We start from the raw sequence: 22,596 nt of genomic DNA on the forward strand, positions 1-22,596 counted from the left end.
AAGTGGAGCGGCCACCAGTAGAGGCTCCCCCGATGTTTCTGCTCAGTGGACATTGCTGGCTAATATTACTATGGAAATTGTCACTTTTCTGCATGGCTTCCTCCGGTAGATGGATCGCCATCTCTCAGAGCCCCTTGTGCATTCAGTGGGACAATAGAGGAGAGAGAACAGATTGAGGCCACCGGCTGTCACTCATAACATAAAAAGCTTTATTTATTGTGTCCGCGTCTCCTCGGCTGCACAAACCACTAACTGGTTCTCTCCGGGGTTGGCAGGGACAAATCTCACCGGAACAGAACTATGACTGACCCTGACTACCAATGCCCTTCAGGTCTGTCTCTGTAGCAAATCACCAGAAAAGAACGCGGTTTTATCTGTCGCGTTTCCCTGCCGATAATGTCAGACCGCGGCCTGCACCGTGCAAATACTCGGTTTAAATGTCGGACTTGTTTACATTGAGCACCGTATGTTCAGAAGATGTAAATGATCGGAATGGAGTCCTCTGGATTGTGTTTCTGTAGTCTGAGAAATAGACTTTGATCTACCTTTTTCTAAAGAAATGGAGGCCGTACGGTTATGTCCTCCTCTGCCGTGGTAGAAGTCTTGGAGGTGGAAACGCTTGGCATTGGTAGGCAGAAGATACAAGCCTCGTGCCGGTGGTCTTTGGGCCTGGTGAACCGGAGAGTGTTTTGTGATGCTGATCACAGGCCCCGCACTCTTTCTAGACGCACGTGACGTGCCGATCGATAGGATCTGACAGTTAGACAATAGTTTTTTCTGTAAAATGGATTCCACTCATCTGCAGGAGCCCGTTACACGCTGTTCTACAAGAACGGGCCATTAGGATGTACCCTGCTGAGGCCTACTAAGATTCCTCACTGGTGGCGTGTGACCTCCGCATGGTGATACGTCACTGCCAGGAGCTGAACCGGGCTCCGTGCCAACCAGACGGCGCAATGAAAAGATGCTCTTTCAGCAGGCTGAGGGGGGTCACTCAGTCACCCTTTTCAGCTCGAAAACCCAACGCTTGGCAGAACCTGCAACCTGGCAGTAATGCTACAAAGGGCCTCTGGCTTGGCTCAAACCATCGCTCTATGTTCTAAATCTTTCTAGAGAAGAAAAAGTGCTGATCTGACCAGGCTTGGGGCCATGCTGTGCAAGGGGGGGGGTTCCGTTCTCGGTCAATCCGTTGGTGGTTCCAGAAGAGACTTTGTGTAGAAGTGATCGGTCGGATTTGTCGATGGGTAGCCTGGCCGCAATCTGTCTGACAGATGTCAGGGGGTCAGCAGTGTTGGGATCATTTCAGCTGATGTTCCCGTCCTGAATGATTCGTCAGCGCGTCACTCAGGATCACAGCTGCCTGGCTGATGTATCGTCCGTCTAATGCTTGCTCAATTATTTATGGCCGGAGCAGTGTTTTCTGGAGCGCACTGAGGGGAAGTGCCTGGATTGTGTGCTGGATTGCGGAAATAGGGCACCAAGACCATTCAGATTCCTGCCCGTCCATCCTTGCAACTTTACATGTGTAGACTGATAACACCAATCGCCCGGGCTCCATATCCATGTGTGTCTGGGCTGCCAACCACCCAGGCTCCATATCAACGTGTGTGTGTGGGCCACCAACGCCTACCGCCCAGGCTCCATATCCACATGTGTGTGTGGGCTGCCAACCACCCAGGCTCCATATCAACGTGTGTGTAGGCCACCAACGCCTACCGCCCAGGCTCCATATCCACGTGTGTGGGCTGCCAACCACCCAGGCTCCATATCAACGTGTGTGTAGGCCACCAACGCCTACCGCCCAGGCTCCATATCCACGTGTGTGGGCCACCAATGCCTACCGCCCAGGCTCCATATCCACATGTGTGTGTGGGCTGCCAACCGACCGTGCTCCATATCAACGTGTGTAGGCCACCAAGGCCTACCGCCCAGGCTCCATATCCACATGTGTGTGGGCTGCCAACCACCCAGGCTCCATATCAACGTGTGTGTAGGCCACCAACGCCTACCGCCCAGGCTCCATATCCACATGTGTGGGCTGCCAACCAACCGGGCTCCATATCAATGTGTGTGTGGGCTGCCAACACCGCCCCGGCTTCATATACATATATGTGGACTGCCAACGCTGACCTTCCGGGCTTTATATCTACATATGTATGACCTGCCAACCGTCCAATCTCCATATCCACCTGTGTGTGTGTGTGTGTGTAGGCCACCAACGCCAACCACCCAGGCTACATATCCACATGTGTAGGCTGCTAACACCGACTGCCCCGGCTTCATATACACATGTGTGGACTGCCATCACCGACCGTCCAGTCTCCATATCCACATACACTATATCACCAAAAGTATTGGGACGCCTGCCTTTACACCCACATGAGCTTTAATGACATCCCAGTCTTAGTCCGGAGGGTTCAACATTGCATTGGCTCCGCCCTTTGCAGCTATAACATCTTCATCTCTTGTAGGAAGGCTGTCCACAAGGTTTAGGAGTGTGTCTATGGTAATGTTTGACCATTCTTCCAGAAGCCCATTTGTGAGGACAGGCACTGATGTTGGACGAGAAGGCCTGGCTCACAGTCTCCGCTTTAATTCATCCCAAAGGTGTTCTATCGGGTTGAGGGCAGGCCAGTCAAGTTCCTCCACCCCGAACTTGCTCGTCCATGGCTTTATGGACCTTGCTTTGTGCACTGGTCCAAACCATTTGGTGGAGGGGGGATTATGGTGTTGGGGGGGGGGGATTATGGTGTGGGGTTTGTTTTTCAGGGGTTGGGCTTGGCCCCTTAGTTCCAGTGAAGGGAACTCTCAAGGTGTCAGCATACCAAGACATTTTGGACAATTTGATGCTCCCAACTTTGTGGGAACAGTTTGGGGACAGCCCTTTCCTGTGCCAAAATGACTGCACACCAGTGCACACAGCAAGGTCCATAAAAATATGGATGAGCGAGTTTGGGGTGGAGGAACTTGACTGGCCTGCACAGAGTCCTGACCTCAACCCCGATAGAACACCTTTGGGATGAATTAGAACGGAGACTGTGAGCCAGGCCTTCTTGTGCCTGACCTCACAAATGCTCTTCTGGAAGAATGGTCAAACATTCCCATAGACACCCTCCTAAACCTTGTGGACGGCCTTCCCAGAAGAGGTGAAGCTGTTATAGCTGCAAAGGGCGGAGCCAACTCAATATTGAACCCTCCGGACTAAGACTGGATGCCATTAAAGTTCATGTATGTAAAGGCGTCCCAATACTTTTGGGAATATAGTGTATGTGTGGGGCTGCTAACGCTGACCGCCCAAGCTCCACATCCACATATGTATTGCAGATAACAAAATCTCAGGTTCTTTAAAAAAAAAAACGCCCAAAGATGACCAGCGTAGGTGGATGCCATCTTCTACGTACTTGGCCCTGGTATTCCATTGTCTGCCCTTCAGATTTACTGAATTCACAATGCTCCATTGCAGAGGCCATGCCCTGGGGGGGGGGTCACAGTGTTGCATCTGAAGACAAAATATCAAAGAGCCCTTTACAACGGTGCGTCGCATTTTTTAATGCGTTTAATTATACATCGCAATGATGCAGCTCTTTCATTTTGAAGTGGTTGCCAGCGTGCAGCAATGGACGTTTTTAGCACAGTACAAGGAATGGTAAATTTGCTTAAGGGAAGATCCAATAGTTAAGGAGCATTGGCCACCTTCCTTGACCCTGGAAGTCATTTGGGGCTGGGTTCACGGGAATTGCATGCCTTGGTTTGCATTCCATGAAGGATTTAATGCATCTGACTTGACTGGAACACGATGCAGGTCAACAACTCCCCAAAATGCTGCATGAAGGATTTACACCCCACATCGCGTCAGGATGGGCGTCAATTCCTACCGTAAAAAGTGCATTTGACAATGGATGGCAACGCGTCCGGGTGGAGCAGATTGGACCAAGCTCTGAGGGTTTTTTTATGCCTTCCTCTGGATCTTCTTAGGATTATAGGGTTCTGTGTAATGGAGGTTTTTAGTTTATTCGTTTAATTTCCATTGGTGGAACCTAGATGGGCTTTTCTCTGATTATGAGACTTGAGGTGTGATTTCGGCTCGGTGGGTTGTTGCCATTGTGTTACTCCATTTGGTGTCTATTATTGTGGCTCGAAGCCTCCATGTAGAGTGAGGAAAATTTAAAATATTTGATCCCCTGCAGTTTGTGTAAGTTTTGCCCACTTACATAGAAATGAAGGATCTATAATTTTATCACAGGTGTATTTTATATGATAGAGACAGAATATCAACCAAAAATCCAGAAAAATCACATGATACAAATGTTATAAATGGAGTTGCAGTTCAGTGCGTAAAATAAGTATTTGATCCCCTACCAACCAAAAATAATTCTGCCCCCCACAGACTGGCTACAGTAGGTGCTCATGTGGTACACAGATTAGCCCTGTCGATGTAAGAAGGCTCTCCTATTGTGTATAAAAGACACCTGTCCACAGAATCTCTTCCATTCAATCCTCACCATCATGGGGAAGACCAAAGATCTGTCAGAGGACGTCAGGGAGAAGATTGTAGACCTGCACATGGCTGGAATGGGCTACAAGACCATCAGCAAGAAGCTTGGTGAGAAGGAGACAACTGTTGGAGCGATTATTCACAAATGGTAGAAATACAAAATAACCATCAATCGCCCTCGGTCTGGAGATCAATGCAAGATTTCTCCTCATGGGGTGAGGATGGTCATGAGAAAAGTGAGGGATCAGCCCAGAACTACACGGGAGGAGCATGATATCAAGGCAGTTGGGACCACAGTCACCAAACAAATCATTGGAAACACAATACACCGCCATGGTTTGAAATCCTGCCCGCAAAGGTCCCCCTCCTCAAAGACACATGTACAGGAACATCTGAAGTTTGCTAATGAACATCTAAATGATTCAGAGAAGGATTGGGAGAAAGTTCTGAGGTCAGATGAGACCAAAATTGAGCTCTTTGGCATCAACTCGACTTGGCGTGTTTGGAGGAAGAAAAATGCTGACTATGACCCTAAGAACATCATCCCTACAGTCACACATGGAGGTGGAAACATGATGATTTGGGGCTGTTTCTCTGATAAAGGTCCAGGCCGACTTTGCCACATTGAGGGGCCAATGGACGGGGCCATGTATTGTAAGATCTTGGAGGAGAACCTTCTCCCCTCAGCCAGAACACTGAAGATGGGTCATGGATGGGTCTTCCAGCATGACAATGACCCAAAACATACCGCCAAGGCAACAAAGGAGTGGCTCAAGAAGAAGCACATTAAGGTCATGGAGTGGCATAGCCAGTCTCCAGACCTTAATCCTATAGAACATTTATGGAGAGAGCTGAAGGTTCGAGTTGCCAAGAGACAGCCAAGAAACTTTAAGGATTTAGAGAAGATCTGTAAAGAAGAGCGGACCAAAATCCCTTCTGAGATGTGTGAAAACCTGATCACCACCTACAAGAAACATCTGACCTCTGTGATCGCCAACAAGGGTTTCTCCACCAAGTCATATTTTGCTTGGGGATCAAATACTTATTTTACTCACTGAACTGCAACTCCATTTATAACATTTGTATCGTGTGTCTGTTTTTTTTTCTGGATTTTTGGTTGATATTCTGTCTCTATCATATAAAATACACCTATGATAAAAATTATAGACCCTTCATTTCTATGTAAGTGGGCAAAACTTACACCATCTGAAGGGGATCAAATAAATATTTTCCCCCTCTGTATGATGCTTATTGGTGATAACTGGATCCTAAAAATGCAGCTCCGTTTTTATTGTTGGGGTATTTTTTTTGGACTTTTTTTATGGTCGGTATTGTCCTGTGGCCTACAGATAGAATGTTCTCTGAATGCCGCATTGATTTGTCCAGCCTGACCTAGAATACAGAGACGAAGAATGTCATTCTCCCCACCGTGTTCGCTCTCCCCGTAGCCTCCATTTTATTAGCCCCCCTCCATGTCTATAGTGCCAGTCACTTATTAAAGTCTCTTCTCTGCATTAGCTTCTCCAATAAAACCCGCCATCATTACATTAACGTCCTCCCCCCTCTGTTCCTTGGCAGCTCTCTGGCCCTGTTCTGTCAGCGCCTCGCTCCCCCTTGCATTGCTTCCATTTTTTTTTCACCCCGTGTACAGCTGTGTGCGCCTGCCGGTTTAAATTAGTCCCATTGAAAAGCCTGCGTATCTGGGAGGAGGCTGCGGAGGATCAGACGGGGCTGGTGTGAATGCAGCGAGCAGCGGGTCTCCGTGGATTTGGTCTCTGGGAAGAAAGGCAGAACCTCTCAGACTCTCATAATGGCAGATGTCCCCGTTACTTGCGTGGATGGCCGACTCTGTCCCAGTGACCTTGGGTCCAGAGTCCTTAATGTAGTTTAAATAGTTGTGTGTTTCAAGCTTTCAATGCATTTAATGTAAAAAAAAAAAAAAAGACACAATTAAGAATTGGACTTCCTCACCACCCACGTAAAAATGCCGGAGTGACCTTTACTACTGCGCTTTTAATGAAGCGTTCCTCTTGGTCGCACATTAGATGTGAGCTTTGGCTTTTGGGTTTGTTTTAACTGCTTTCGCTCTACATTGGCGATGGAAGTGTCATCACGTCTTCCCTGCGGTGATCTGTCTCGCCCCTTCTTTGCATTGGAAGGTCTTCTTGCCCACCCTGGCCCTTCTGCGAAGGATGCTCTGGCGCTGTCTCTCAGCCTGTCCCAGATATGTCACACCGATAGCCCACGGCCGGCTTTCTGTGCCTTGTTATTCTCGCTGTCGTCACGGTGATTGCTGTAGCCGGAGGAGAGGAGGCCTTCTGTCGTCTGCATGGCGATGCGGGAACTGTGAGCGAGTCTCTCGCTTGGCTCCTGATGTAGGACAGATGCTGAGTTTAGGGACTGGTTGTAGTTTTTTTAATTTGTGTAGAATCTGATCTGGCTGCAGATGAGAACAGAATGTCCCTCGGCGATCGGTTCTGCATGTTTCTGTTCAGTGCTAATCAGAATTATCCCCACCCTGCGCATATATTACACTACCCTCTTTACCAGCTCTAACCGGAGAACAATCGCTCTACAGTAACCCGTCATGTCCTCTGTAAGGGGCCCCTCCACGGACAGTGCTGAGGAACCAAGGTCTAACATTGTCTTAGTTGAGGTGTTATTTTACAGAGACCTCCCTAGTGTCAACTGACCCATAGATTGGCTCCCCAACAAAAACCTATCATGTCCTCCTGTAAAGGGGCCCCTCCATGGATGGTGTTGAAGAACCAAGGTCTGTCATCTTTAGTAGGTGTAATTTTAGAGATTTCCCCAGTGTCAACTTACCCTTAGATTGGCTGGCTTCCCAAACAGAGACCTCCCTGGGTCAGCTTACCCTTATTTACGCTCCCCAGCAGAAACCCAACCCTCTCTGTAAAGGGGACCCTCCATGGATGGTGCTGAAAAACCAAAGTCTAAGTTGGTGTCCTTTTTACAGTGACCTCCCAGTGCCAACTTGCCTTTTTTATTGGCTCCCCAACAGAGACCCATTACATCCTCTGTAAAGGTGACTGTCCATAGTGCTGAGGAACCAAGGTCTAAGTTAGTCTTAGTTGAGGTGTCATTTTTCAGTGACCTTCTTAGTGTTAACTTGTGCTTAGATTGGCACCCCAACAGAGACCTCCCAGTGCCAGCTTACCCTTATAGTGGCTCCCCAACAGAAACCCATGGTGTAATCTGTAAATGAGACCCTCCATGGACAGTGCTAAGGAAGCAAGGTCTAAGCTGGTATCATTTTACAGAGACTTCCCAGTGTCCGCTTACCTATCACGTCTTATGTAAAGGGTGCCCTCCATGGAAAGTGTTGAAGAACCAAGGTCTAAGATTCTTAGTTCATGTTTAATTTTACAGAGACCTACTGGCTTCCCAACATAACCCCCCCCCCCCAGTGTCTGCCCACCTTAACCAAAAATGGTTGTTTGGGCCTGAATTGGATTAGAGAGCTGCAGAGGTCCCAAAGACCTCCCAGTGCCAACTTACCCTTTTTTGGCATCCCAACAAAGACCTTCCAGTGTCAGCTTACCCTTATATTGTCTTCCCAGCAGAGACTTCCCAGTGTCTACTCACCTTTATATTGGCTCCCTAAGGAAGACCACATAGTGTCAGCTTATCTTTACATTGGCTCACCAACAGAGACCTCCCTATATCAGCTTACCCTTATATTGTCTCCCCATCAGGGACCTCCCTGTGTCAGCTCACCTTTATATTGACTCCCCAATAGAAACCTCCCTATGTCAGCTTACCCTTATGTTGTCTCACCATCAGGGTCCTCCATATATCAACTCATCCTTATATTTTCTCCCCAACAGACACCTCCCTATGTCACCTCACCCTTATACTGGCTCCCCAACAAAGATACAGCCCACCATTACCTTTTATAAATAGGGATAGCTTCTCTACAACCATCAGGCCCCTTAAAAATGGTTTTCTGTGCCTAAATTGGAGTAGAGATATGCAGAAGTCCCATGTTTTTCTACATTGAAGTTTTTGGCCGACCTCTTGTTATAATGTCTAGCACTCAGAATGAAGGTGGGGCAGGTGGTGTAGTCTGTAGCTCTCATATGAAGGTGTAGGTGGGTTTGTAGATTATAATTGATGGGATGGAGTTGTAAAGGTTATTTGGACATTGGAGGTGGACATTGGTGGCATTGCTGGAAGTATAGCTTATTTTCCTTTCTTTTCATAGATCACGGGGAAAACGGAGCAGGTTATAAATTGACTACCCAAATTATGCTCCATCTGTAGATGAAAGGACACTGGCAAAAACAGACAGGAAGTCCTCCCTTCTATAACGCCTCCCATACAGGACGTGCCCCAGTTTTTTTCTGAAGATGATGGTCACTGATGTGCTGCTCTCTGCATACTGCTACCAGATTCTCAGCGGTTCCAGTAGGGATCAGGAGATTGGTGTTGTCCGGATCCAACTGTGACGCTAAGATGGATGGTACCCTGGGCCCCAATATGATGGGAAAGTAACAAACATGGGGATTGGCTGTAATGTGACCATTCAGCACTGGACCCTACGTGTATGGAACTCTGTGCAGTAATGACTGACCAAGGTGTTTCCAGTAGGGTGCTCTACAGGTCCAGGGTAGGGACCCCAGGAACGGGAGGTCAAGCCCCTGAGGGTCTACCTAGACCTTGCCTGCCATGATGGGTGAAGGTTGAATCTTGGTCTTCCCAGACATGTCCTGAGGGGGGGATTATAACCACTTCCCGCCCATAGAAGGTCATATTTTCCCACTAATGTAAAAGCCATCCTGGCTGCTGATTAGCTGCTGGATTGCTTTTACAGGCAACAGAAGGGGACGTTCCCACACCCCCCTTTTCCACCGGCGCCTCTTGGGGCTCTGCCACGTGGTCGGAGAGCACAGAATCTCATCCAGCAGCGGCGCCGGGCTACCACAGAGCTGGCTAAAGACCAGATGGTCCCTCCCTGGCCATCTCTGTGGTCCTGGAAGGCCGGAAGCAACTTCATGACATCACTTCCGGTTCTGGCAGATGTAAACACCGCCATTTTTTATTTTTACCCTGGAAAGCAGAGATTGACGTTTTTTTGATACGGCTCCCAGGATGAGGATGTGAGACTTATCGACTGAATGACGTGGAATATAAAGATGGTTGCACCCAGTGGAGGCGAGCGTGCACGCGCAGGGTAGGGTGATCACGAAGCAAAGCCTTCAGATGTAGAGTTTGGTGATACTATTATGGGATGTATTGCACAGGTGACCATGTGGAAAGCATCTCTCGCAATATACAGGTCCTATAACCTGTCTGCACTGCCGGTGGAGCAGTGGATAGTAGACGGCACTGCTGATGTAGATGTGACAGCTGAGAGGAGCTGACGTGAGCGTCGGATGAGGCTGACACACCAAAGTATGTCGCCGGCTCTCTCCGGTGTGCGCGCCTCGTCTGTATAAGTGGCTCCGGCAAGGTTGAAGAAGCTGTCTTGCTTGTGTGGGGTGCACGGAGCTGCCTCTTAATTAGTATAAATGGGACCCACATGCTAAAAATACTCCTCTGGCCGGGAGCTCGGCGCCGGTGACAGCTGTATTTTTATAATGCCTCTTGCCAGCTAAACGGATCCCTCCAGGCGGAAACACAACATTAATCTTGACAAACTGTACCTCTCTATTACCTGCCTCTTGTCTCTACCTAGAACATGTCACTAGGTCATCCTTCTACCCCTGCAGCAGCAGCAGGCCGGGCCCGATCTTCTCCCCCCCTCCGGGGCTGCGGCACCGTTATTCAGACTCATTACACATTCCTTTCATGGAATTCACGTGGAAGGTTTGCATAATGGCGCTCCTAATAGTGGACAAATTAATGCAGAAGACAGATCAGGGTAATGCATGTCCATTGACTGCCTATGAGGACATATTTCATAGGCGCATTGACCACGCCGTTCCTGGAGTTCGGCCGCCATTGTTTTTAGTAATTCGGTGTTCGTAAAGAAATGAAGGACAGTTGGATTGCCAGAGACGATACTGTAAACATTTTCACCGTCGTCTTTCAGTAGCCGTGCCGTCCCTATCCCTCACGATTCGCCATCTGTTGGCGTCTCCTCCCATAGCATTACTCTGTTGCTCCGCTATTAATCGTCCCCCTGTCTATTAGATAACCTATTCGGCTCCCCGCTCGCCGTCTCTTCCTCTTTCCATCCAGTCAGGCAGTTTTTCAGTCAGCAGTTTCCTCTTTGCCTTCCATCGCTCTCTTTCCTTCATCTGCCATTCTCTACCCCTCCCCCATTCAAATCTCTCTGTTTTATAGATCGTACCCATTTGCTCGGCTAACATGTGCGCCGATGACATTTACTGTGCAAACTATTTTCACTTCCGCAGTTGTGATTTAGATTCTGATGGTGGAAAATAAACGTAAACCGATCCACGGGGTTTGCTTACAGCAGAAGAAAAGGTGAAGCCACCTTAGATGCTGTGGTCATCTCCCTCTGACCCCTTCTGGTTGGGCCATCGGTCATTGGCCTCTGGGGGCTACCAAGACCGGACTGGCTGTGTCTGCTTTTGCCAATCAGAAGGCCACAGTTTTGTATGCTCCATGTCGCCAAAGGACATGGCAGTCACGTGATAGGTGGGAATGTGCCAAGGAGGACCCCTCTTCTTTCAATAAAACAGCAGAAGAAATGGTGAAGCCACCTTTGATGCCGTGGTCATGTGCCAAGGAGGACCCCTCTTCTTTCAATAAAACAGCAGAAGAAATGGTGAAGCCACCTTTGATGCCGTGGTCATCTCCCTTGGACTCCTTTTGGTTGGTCCGTCAGCCCTCAGGGGGCTTCCATGGCAATAGTGGCATCGTCCACTTCTGCCAGTCAGAAAGCACTGATTTATTATGCTCCAAGACACCGAAGTTGGGTGCCAGTCAACTGATAGGTGGGAATGTGCCAAGGAAAACCCCTCTTGTTTCAACTGAAATGGCATAAGAAATGGGAAAGCCACCTTAGATACCTTGGTCATCCCTCTTAGACCCCTTCTGGTTGGCCCATCACAGTCATTGGCCTCTGGAGGTTTCCAAGGCCAAACTGGCAGTGTCTGCTTTTGCCATTCAGAAGGCCGCTGTTTTGCATGTTCCATGTCACCAAATTAATTGCCAGTCATGTGATAGTTGGGAACGTGCTAAGGAGACCTCCCTCTTGTTTCAGTTGAATCGGACTCCAAAAAGTTGAATGACATATGTTTATAATCTTGGATTGATCTAGATCAGGGGTCTCAAACTGGTGGCCCTCCAGCTGTTGCGAAACTACAAGTCCCATGAGGCATTGCAAGGCTGACAGTTACAAGCATGACTCCCACAGGCAGAGGCATGATGGGACTTGTCGTTTTGGAACAGCTGGAGGGCCGCCAGTTTGAGACCCCTGTTCTAGATATGCAAAGTGTATTTATTGGATCGATCTAGTTGGACATGGTTGATATTTATTTCCTTTATATGGTCAATCCTTCCTGAGCTGTAACAACCAGATTCCGATGTTCATACATTTCCAATGCACCTTTGTTGAGATTTGGCTCTGCGGGGGAAAAATACGAGACACATTTGATCAATCTGACTCATCTGGTGAATTGCCATCACTCTCCGGGTTCCCTTTACAAGTCACAGCCTGCCTGAGCCCTGGCAGAAGAATCAGCCACTGTTACCACTATGAGTGCCCCCCTGACCTCTGGCAACAACAGTCAGCTCTCATCTGTGCCCATGTCCAGGTCTGAGGTTCTGGCCTTCGGACGATTCTGCCTGCTGGGAAGAATTATAGCTGCAGCGGGTGAGCATAGACTTAAATGACATGTGCCTCCTGCTTTCCCATATGCTATCACGTATGTTTTGTTGTCCTTCACAAGGGCAGAGCCAGCGCTAAATTATACTGCTGACCATTCAATGTCGTCTTACCAAAGGACAGCTTTACAGCAAATGACCTGATGGAGCAGATGAAGGACGCTGGATATCGAGCAGACATCTCTATAATAAAGCTGGAATGAGCAACGTACCAGTGATGTATCAAATGTTTAGTGTCTGAAGTTCTTCCAAAGCTCAGTATAGCAACCTCCAAAAATTCCTCCTCACCTGTGTCTGGAGCTTCTATATCAGAACCTCACAGGTCTCCTCTTTACCTGTGTCTGGAGCTCAATATAGGAACCTCACAGGTCTTCTCTTCACCTGTGTCTGGAGCTCTATGTAAGAACCTCACAGGTCTCCTCTTCACCTGTGTCTGGAGCTCTATATAGGAACCTCACAGGTCTCCACTTCACCTGTGCCTGGAGCTCTATATAGGAACCTCACAGGTCTTCTCTTCACCTGTGTCTGGAGCTCTATGTATAGAACCTCACAGGTCTTCTCTTCACCTGTGTCTGGAGCTTCTATATCAGAACCTCACAGGTCTCCTCTTTACCTGTGTCTGGAGCTCTATATAGGAACCTCACGGGTCTCCTCTTTACCTGTGTCTGGAGCTCTATATAAGAACCTCACAGGTCTTCTCTTCACCTGTGTCTGGAGCTCTATGTAAGAACCTCACAGGTCTCCTCTTCACCTGTGTCTGGAGCTCTATATAAGAACCTCACAGGTCTCCTCTTCACCTGTGTCTGGAGCTCAATATAGGAACCTCACAGGTCTCCTCTTCACCTGTGTCTGGAGCTCAATATAGGAACCTCACAGGTCTCCTCTGCACCTGTGTCTATAGCTCTATATAAGAACCTCACAGGTCTCCTTTTCACCTGTGTCTGGAGCTCTATATAGGAACCTCACAGGTCTTCTCTTCACCTGTGTCTGGAGCTCAATATAGGAACCTCACAGGTCTCCTCTTCACCTGTGTCTGGAGCTCTATATAAGAACCTCACAGGTCTCCTCTTCACCTGTGTCTGGAGCTCTATATAAGAACCTCACAGGTCTTCTCTTCACCTGTGTCTGGAGCTTTATATAAGAACCTCACAGGTCTTCTCTTCACCTGTGTCTGGAGCTTTATATAAGAACCTCACAGGTCTTCTCTTCACCTGTGTCTGGAGCTTTATATAAGAACCTCACAGGTCTTCTCTTCACCTGTGTCTGGAGCTCCATATAAGAACCTCACGGGTCTTCTCTTCACCTGTGTCTGGAGCTCCATATAAGAACCTCACGGGCCTTCTCTTCACCTGTGCCTGGAGCTCTGTGTAAGAACCTCACAGGTCTTTCTTCTCCTATTTAGTGTAATTGACATTGATATCTTTGATGACTGTTTTATCCCCTCGATGTCCTGGCTTAGTACGGGGGTGAGTTACACAGGGAAGCATGAACAGTACTAAGTGCTTTTGGCCGGCTCGATATTTCCTAATTAATTCTCAGCCTCAAGAGCAGAGATTAGAGAAAAAAAGCAAATTATAGTTCAGCCGTGCGTGTCGTGTATTGACTGACACGTGTCTGAGCGTAGCCAATCATCTGCTTCTCATGTTCCCGGCTCAGAGCGGAGATGACTGAGGCATTGAGACTCGTAGATACGTTTTCCAACTTGTGTTATGTTGGTAATTTTTTGGAATAAGATTACAGAGCCCTCTGAATCCTGTCCTAAGATTGTATAGCTGAGAGACGCTGTGCGTTCACCATGGTGGTTTTACATACATGGATGCCAAGAGCAGTTATTATATGATGAGGAACTGAAGATGGTGCCCCGTCATGGTATTTGCCATCGCTGAACTCAAGCTTGTCTCCTTGTTATTTTATCACTCCTTCACAGCATCATCTACTCCCCTCACTCCTTCCCTTTGTGCCATCACTTTCCTTTGTGTTCTGCTTCTGATGTACTTTATGCTCTTCCATCTTCCTCTACCATCTCTGCATTTCTTCTGGCCTTCTCCTCTGTCCCTCTCTGTACTTCTTCCGGCCTTCTCCTCTGTCCCTCTCTATACTTCTTCCGACCTTCTCCTCTGTCCCTCTCTGCACTTCTTCTGGCCTTCTCCTCTGTCCCTCTCTGCACTTCTTCCGGCCTTCTCCTCTGTCCCTCTCTGTACTTCTTCTTCCGGCCTTCTCCTCTGTCCCTCTCTATACTTCTTCCGACCTTCTCCTCTGTCCCTCTCTGTACTTCTTCTGACCTTCTCCTCTGTCCCTCTCTGCACTTCTTCTGGCCTTCTCTGTCTCTGCACTTCCGGCCTTCTCCTCTGTCCCTCTCTGCATTTCTTCCGGCCTTCTCCTCTGTCCCTCTCTATACTTCTTCCGGCCTTCTCCTCTGTCCCTCTCTATACTTCTTCCGACCTTCTCCTCTGTCCCTCTCTGTACTTCTTCCGACCTTCTCCTCTGTCCCTCTCTGCACTTCTTCTGGCCTTCTCTGTCTCTGCACTTCCGGCCTTCTCCTCTGTCCCTCTCTGTACTTCTTCCGACCTTCTCCTCTGTCCCTCTCTGTACTTCTTCCAACCTTCTCCTCTGTCCCTCTCTGCACTTCTTCTGGCCTTCTCTGTCTCTGCACTTCCGGCCTTTCCGGCCTTCTCCTCTGTCCCTCTCTGCACTTCTTCTGGCCTTCTCCTCTGTCCCTCTATGTATTTCTTCCGGCCTTCTCCTCTGTCCCTCTCTGCATTTCTTCCGGCCTTCTCTGTCCATCTCTTTACTTTTATAGGGGTTCAGGAGTGCCCTACGGACAGAGTGCAGGGTTCAGGAGTGCCCTACGGACAGAGTGCAGGGTTCAGGAGTGCCCTACGGACAGAGTGCAGGGTTCAGGAGTGCCCTACGGACAGAGTGCAGGGTTCAGGAGTGCCCTACGGACAGAGTGCAGGGTTCAGGAGTGCCCTACGGACAGAGTGCAGGGTTCAGGAGTGCCCTACGGACAGAGTGCAGGGTTCAGGAGTGCCCTACGGACAGAGTGCAGGGTTCAGGAGTGCCCTACGGACAGAGTGCAGGGTTCAGGAGTGCCCTACGGACAGAGTGCAGGGTTCAGGAGTGCCCTACGGACAGAGTGCAGGGTTCAGGAGTGCCCTACGGACAGAGTGCAGGGTTCAGGAGTGCCCTACGGACAGAGTGCAGGGTTCAGGAGTGCCCTACGGACAGAGTGCAGGGTTCAGGAGTGCCCTACGGACAGAGTGCAGGGTTCAGGAGTGCCCTACGGACAGAGTGCAGGGTTCAGGAGTGCCCTACGGACAGAGTGCAGGGTTCAGGAGTGCCCTACGGACAGAGTGCAGGGTTCAGGAGTGCCCTACGGACAGAGTGCAGGGTTCAGGAGTGCCCTACGGACAGAGTGCAGGGTTCAGGAGTGCCCTACGGACAGAGTGCAGGGTTCAGGAGTGCCCTACGGACAGAGCACTCCTGAACCCTGCACGCTGTCCGTAGCGCACTCCTGAACCCTGCACGCTGTCCGTAGCGCACTCCTGAACCCTGCACGCTGTCCGTAGCGCACTCCTGAACCCTGCACGCTGTCCGTAGCGCACTCCTGAACCCTGCACGCTGTCCGTAGCGCACTCCTGAACCCTGCACGCTGTCCGTAGCGCACTCCTGAACCCTGCACGCTGTCCGTAGCGCACTCCTGAACCCTGCACGCTGTCCGTAGCGCACTCCTGAACCCTGCACGCTGTCCGTAGCGCACCCCAGATACAACTGGCTTTTTGAGGGTAACCAATAACGTTGATGCGGCCTGCAATGAAATTGAGTTTGCCACCCCTGCTTTGCCATCTCCTTCTGGTGCTATCTCCACCTCTTCCGTGGGTACTCCCCTGTTCTGGGGTGAATTTAGAATTCGGGAACCGGTCTAATTTAGAAGCTGGCAGATGCTTTCAACAAGCTGGAGAACCTGAGCTATGATTGGCCTCAATGAACAAGGCCAAAAAAGTTAGGGAAATGTTTTTTTGGGAAGGGAGGCTACTTTACTTTTAGGGTTGTCTTATCCCTGCACTTGTCATCCTCAGGGTAGGCTTCCTTCACAAAATTTGCTGACCACTTGTGTCTTTTTTTTTTTTTCAGCTTGCGGCGTGATGGCTACACCGTCCAAGTGAACGTCAATGATTACCTGGACATCTACTGTCCGCACTACAATGAGACTATCGCCGACCATAGGATGGAGCAATACATTCTTTATATGGTGAACTATGAGGGCTACCGGACCTGTGACATCAGCCAAGGCTTCAAGCGTTGGGAATGTAATCGCCCGCACTCGCCTCACAGCCCCATCAAATTTTCCGAGAAGTTCCAGCGGTACAGCGCCTTCTCCCTGGGCTACGAGTTCCATGCAGGCCACGAATATTACTACATCTGTGAGTACAATCTTGGATCGGTGGGGTTTTTATTTCATGTGTGAGAATGTGTCTGTAAGGATGACCACATAAAAATAGTTTCTGTGAAATCGCTCCTCACTTCGTTCTCACATAAAACCCCCCAAATCGGCACTGGACGCCGGTTCCTCGGCTTATCTACCGCTGCCATGCCAGCTATTGTTCTGTTATCAGACATTAGTGGCGGCTGGCATTGTTCCTTCATGACGTCCAGCACAGCACAAGAGGTTTACACCACAATGCTAATCCATAGAATGATTGTAAGGATGGTGGATGAGGTCATACGGGTTCTCCGGGACATTTAGATGTTCTGGTTTAAGACTGCAAAGGGGTCATTCACCGACCTTTTATTTATTGATCTTCTGTCCTGATAATCCACTGAAACCTTTTTATGGTTGCCGATTTCTGCCCAGAAACGATAAACACGGCTGATCTGTTCTAAGAATGAGGAGTCAGAATATTCCCACCTCGTTGCAGTATGATGGGCTAATAAAGGCCACATCTAGAGTGCCCTTCACCATCTGTCCCTGGTTCATTACCGATTCATCCCTAGTCCTTCACCCATCTGTCCCCTGTCCTTCACTGGTCTGTCTCTGATCCATCCCTGGCTCCATCACTTGTCCTTCCCCAGTCAGTCCAATCCTGGTGCGTCAACCTGTCCTTCCCCAGTCCATCACTGATTCATCCCTGGTCCTTCAATGGTCTGTCACCGATCCATCCCCAGTCCTTCACTGGTCCATCACCAATCTGATCCCTGTCCTTTACTGGTCCATCACCAATCAATCCCTGGTCCTTCACTGGTCTGTCACCAATCTGACCCCTGTCCTTTACTGGTCCATAACTGATCCATCCCGCATTCTTCACTGGTCTAACACTGATTCATCCCTGTCCTTTGCCGATACATTACCAATCCATCCCTGGGCCTTTAATGGTCCTTCCCCAGTCCATCAATGGTCCATAATCGATCCATCCCTGGACCATTATCTGCCCTTTCACCTGTCCATCACTAGCCCTTCATTGGTCTGTCACTTGTCATTCCCTAGTTCATCACCTGACCTTCCCCATTCCCATCGCCTGTCCTTCCCCGGTCCATAATTTATCAGTTCCTGGTCCATTACCAGCCCTTCATTGGTCTATCAGTTGTCATTCCCCAGTCCTTCCCTTTTTGCATCACCAGTCCTTTGCTGCTCTATCACTTGTCCTTCCCTGATCCATTGCCGATCCATCCCTGGTCTATCAACTGCCCTTTCCTCGGTCCATAATCAATCCATTCCTGGTCCATCACCAGCCATTCATTAGTCTATCCTCGGTCCTCCAGCCTCTCAGCAAGCTCCCAGTTTTAGGTGACACTTTCGATGGATGGAAGTTTTTGTCTGATGCGGATTTGGTGTAATCTCAGAAGATTTCCAACTATTGATTTCCAATCTTTGTCTGTTTCAGCCCAACCGACCCACAACCATCGGCGTTCGTGTCTGAAGATGAAGGTCTTTGTGTGCTGTGCCACCAGTGAGTACGCCCTGAGATTATCGGGGTTTAATGTACGGGATGTATGGTCCTATTGGGGGGAAGGGGGCGGGTTATTATTTTGCACAGGGATTGGGGGTGGGGGTCTGGGTTGTTTTGGTCAGTGGTAACTGTGTCCTTTCCCTCCCACAGCGGCTCACTCGGGCGAGAAGCAGTCCCCCACACTGCCGCAGTTCACGATAGGACCTGACGTGAAGATTGAGGATCTAGGTAAGCCGTAGACGCAATGTATGGTGTCTGTCACCCTCTACAGGCCGGCCTGGAAATGACGGCTCACGCTTGCATTCCACCTTTCATCTCTGACCGATCGAAGGGTTAAATGTACGGCTTGTCTGAAAATTTCCTGTTAACTCATTTAGATGTGAGGTAAAGGCCCCCTGTGCTGATCTACATATACAGTAAAGAAGTGTAAGCCTCTGCTGACCCCTACAGGTAACATTAGGTATTACGTGCTGCTGATCTACATATACTGAAATGTAAGTCTCTGCTGCCCCCTACAGGTAATGTTAGGTATTATGTGCTGCTGATCTACATACAGTCAAGTCCATAATTATTGGGACATGGACACAATTCTAATCTTTTTGGCTCTATACACCACCACATTGGATAAGATGTGCTGTAACTGCAGACTTTCAGCTTTAATTTGAGGGTATTTACATCCAAATCAGGTGAACGGTGTAGGAATTACAACAGTTTGTATATGTACCTCCCACTTTTTAAGGGACCAAAAGTAATGGGACAGATTAACAATTATCCATCAAACTTTCACTTTTTAATACTTGGTTGAAAATCCTTTGCAGTCAATTACAGTCTGAAGTCTGGAACGCATAGACATCACCAGGCACTGGGTTTCATCCCTGGTGATGCTCTGCCAGGCCTTTACTACAACTGTCTTCAGTTCCTGCTTGTTCTTGGGGCATTTTCCCTTCAGTTTTGTCTTCAGCAAGTGAAATGCATGCTCAATCGGATTCAGGTCAGGTGATTGACTTGGCCATTGCATAACATTCCACTTCTTTCCCTTAAAAAACTCTTTGGTTGGTTTCGCAGTATGCTTCGGGTCATTGTCCATCTGCACTGTGAAGCGCCGTCCAATGAGTTCTGAAGCATTTTGCTGAATATGAGCAGATAATATTGTCCGAAACACTTCAGAATTCATTCTGCTGCTTTTGTCAGCAGTCACATCATCAATAAATACAAGAGAACCAGTTCCATTGGCAGCCATACATGCCCACGCCATGACACTACCACCACCATGCTTCACTGATGAGGTGGTATGCTTTGGATCATGAGCAGTTCCTTTCCTTCTCCATACTCTTCTCTTCCCATCACTCTGTACAAGTTGATCTTGGTCTCATCTGTCCATAGGATGTTGTTCCAGAACTGTGAAGGCTTTTTTAGATGTTGTTTGGCAAACTCTAATCTGGCCTTCCTGTTTTTGAGGCTCACCAATGGTTTACATCTTGTGGTGAACCCTCTGTATTCACTCTGGTGAAGTCTTCTCTTGATTGTTGACTTTGACACACATACACCGACCTCCTGGAGAGTGTTCTTGATCTGGCCAACTGTTGTGAAGGGTGTTTTCTTCACCAGGGAAAGAATTCTTTGGGCATCCACCACAGTTGTTTTCCGTGGTCTTCCGGGTCTTTTGGTGTTGCTGAGCTCACCGGTGCGTTCTTTCTTTTTAAGGATGTTCCAAACAGTTGATTTGGCCACACCTAATGTTTTTGCTATCTCTCTGATGGGATTGTTTTGTTTTTTCAGCCTAATGATGGCTTGCTTCACTGATAGTGACAGCTCTTTGGATCTCATATTGAGAGTTGACAGCAACAGATTCCAAATGCAAATAGCACACTTGAAATGAACTCTGGACCTTTTATCTGCTCCTTGTAAATGGGATAATGAGGGAATAACACACACCTGGCCATGGAACAGCTGAGCAGCCAATTGCCCCATTACTTTTGGTCCCTTAAAAAGTGGGAGGCACATATACAAACTGTTGTAATTCCTACACCGTTCACCTGATTTGGATGTAAATACCCTCAAATTAAAGCTGAAAGTCTACAGTTAAAGCACATCTTGTTTGTTTCATTTCAAATCCATTGTGGTGGTGTGTAGAACCAAAAAGATTAGAATTGTGTCCATGTCCCAATATTTATGGACCTGACTGTATACTGAAATGTAAGTCTCTGCTGCTCCCTACAGGTAGGTTTAGGTATTATATAGTGACCGTTACAGGTGAATCATTCTGCTCCACAGAAATGCAGAAGACAAAACATTCTGGGGGGGAAGTCAATGATAGATATGACAAATTCGCATAGGGCGGAGGTCCCCCCAGGCAGCCGCGTCGCCTGTGGCGGGGGGTCCTGAGAGGCGGCCGCCTGTGGCGGGGGGTCCTGAGAGGCGGCCGCCTGTGGCGGGGGGTCCTGAGAGGCGGCCGCCTGTGGCGGGGGGTCCTGAGAGGCGGCCGCCTGTGGCGGGGGGTCCTGAGAGGCGGCCGCATCGCCTGTGGCGGGGGGTCCTGGGAGGCGGCCGCGTCGCCTGTGGCGGAGGGTCTTGAGAGGCGGCCGCGTCGCCTGTGGCGGGGGGTCTTGAGAGGCGGTCGCGTCGCCTGTGGCGGGGGGTCCTGAGGCAGCCGTGTCGCCTGTGGCGGGGGGTCCTGAGAGGCGGCCGCATCGCCTGCGGCATGGGTCTGACAGGCGTCACCTATGGCAGGGGGTCCTGAGAGGCGGTTGCATCGCCTGTGGCGGGGCTTCTGACAGTCAGTGGCATCGCCTGTGTCGGGGGGTCTGACGGGCGTCGCCTATGGCGGCGGTCTGACAGGCGGACGCGTGAAAAGATTGACGTGACCAAACAAGCGGCGTGCATAGTGGCCTAGAGAGTGAGGTGTCCAAGGCAGCCAATCACATTGCAGCTCTCATTTCCCTTCTGAATAAAAGAGGTGGAACTTTCTCCGTGTTCTGCCGCGGGGTATAGAAATATTCCCTCCAGCTCTCCGGATTGGCTGGTGGTAAGGGTGAAGGAACTCCGCCCCCTCTATAAGGTGTGAGTGGTGGTCGCTCCGCCCCCTATGGTGATAATACTGTACTGTACATTAGCGGAGATGTCCAGAAGAAACGTCCCATCCTAGTAATATCGGTCACGGGACCCGGGGAGGGAGGATTTGCGCACATTAGCCGCCAGTCTCTTGATTTGTCGGGTCGCTCGCTTGATCGGTCACAGTCCTCTGAAGAGCAGCCAAAGCGGATATGTGAAGGGATTAGTCAGCGCCGCGTGAATGGGCTCAGCGCTGGTTACCAGGAGACTCGCTCTCCAGCTCCATGAGAAGAATGAAGAGATTTTTAGCAGAGGACCAGATCTCCATACGGATCCTCATGGCCGAGTCTTCAATCTTCTCTCCTCACCCATAGGAGGTCCCCGACCACAAGAGGAATCTGCTTCCTCCAGTGCAGGGTCATGGAGGGGGCTTAGTCACATGTGACCAGAGGCAGCAGGCCCTTTATAGGGATAGGGACGTGTGACCAGAGGCAGCAGGCCCTCTATAGGGACATGTGACTGGAGGAAGCAGACCCTCTATAGGGATATGTGACCAGAGGCACCAGGCCCTCTATTGGGATAGAGACGTGACCAGAGGCATCAGACCCCCGATGGGGATGGTGTTCTATTCTTTATATGTCATTCATTTCTGGGTGGTCTTATACAACACAATGCACGCTCCTCTACATACAATGAACCTGTAGAAATGTTATTGGCAATCTTTGTACTTTCATAGACCTCTGTGATCCTACAGAGAGCTCCGGAACTGGGATGGACTTGGATGCAATTTCCAACTTCAGCCCCAAAGTCATGCTTCTGACCCCACCCCTCAGTGTTGTGATAGAACCCCTAAAATGAGGTCCTTGTTGGCAGAAAAGTGTGCCATTGCAGAGCGACTTGAAGATAGGTGGTCAGATTGGGGTAGGGAGTTCCAGAGGAAGAGTAGCTCTATAGAAGTCCTGGAGGTGAGCATGGGAGGAGGTGATAAGGGATCTAGACAGCAGGAAGTCTCGGGAGTAGAGAGGATGATTTGGGTGGTATTTTAGGAATGAGGTTGATGATGGAGCTGGGGGCAGAGATGTAAATGGATTTTTATGTTAATATTTTGAGTTTTATTTGTTGGCCGAATGGATGGATTGGTAGAGAGGGGTGGAGGACACTGAATGGAGGCCAGTAGAGGGATTGGCAGAGAGGGGTGGAGGACACTGGATGGAGGCCAGTAGAGGGGTGGAGGACATTGAATGGAGGCCAGTGGAGGGATTGGTAGAGCAAGGTGGAGGGCAC

The 22,596-nt window shown here is 49.3% G+C and overlaps 1 protein-coding gene across 1 annotated transcript in view; it reads left to right on the forward strand.

Moving 5' to 3' along the window:
* Positions 1-22,596, forward strand: part of LOC141116442 (ephrin-A3-like) — a 122,989-nt gene that overhangs the window by 95,707 nt on the left and 4,686 nt on the right. The window contains exons 2-4 of the mRNA XM_073608722.1: positions 16,448-16,737; positions 18,196-18,261; positions 18,412-18,489. Of these exons, the coding sequence (XP_073464823.1) occupies positions 16,448-16,737; positions 18,196-18,261; positions 18,412-18,489 (434 nt within the window). The remainder of the gene's footprint in view (positions 1-16,447; positions 16,738-18,195; positions 18,262-18,411; positions 18,490-22,596) is intronic.

The sequence above is a fragment of the Aquarana catesbeiana genome, linkage group LG13 (genome assembly GCF_042186555.1).
Source record: "Aquarana catesbeiana isolate 2022-GZ linkage group LG13, ASM4218655v1, whole genome shotgun sequence".
Lineage (NCBI taxonomy): Eukaryota > Metazoa > Chordata > Amphibia > Anura > Ranidae > Aquarana > Aquarana catesbeiana.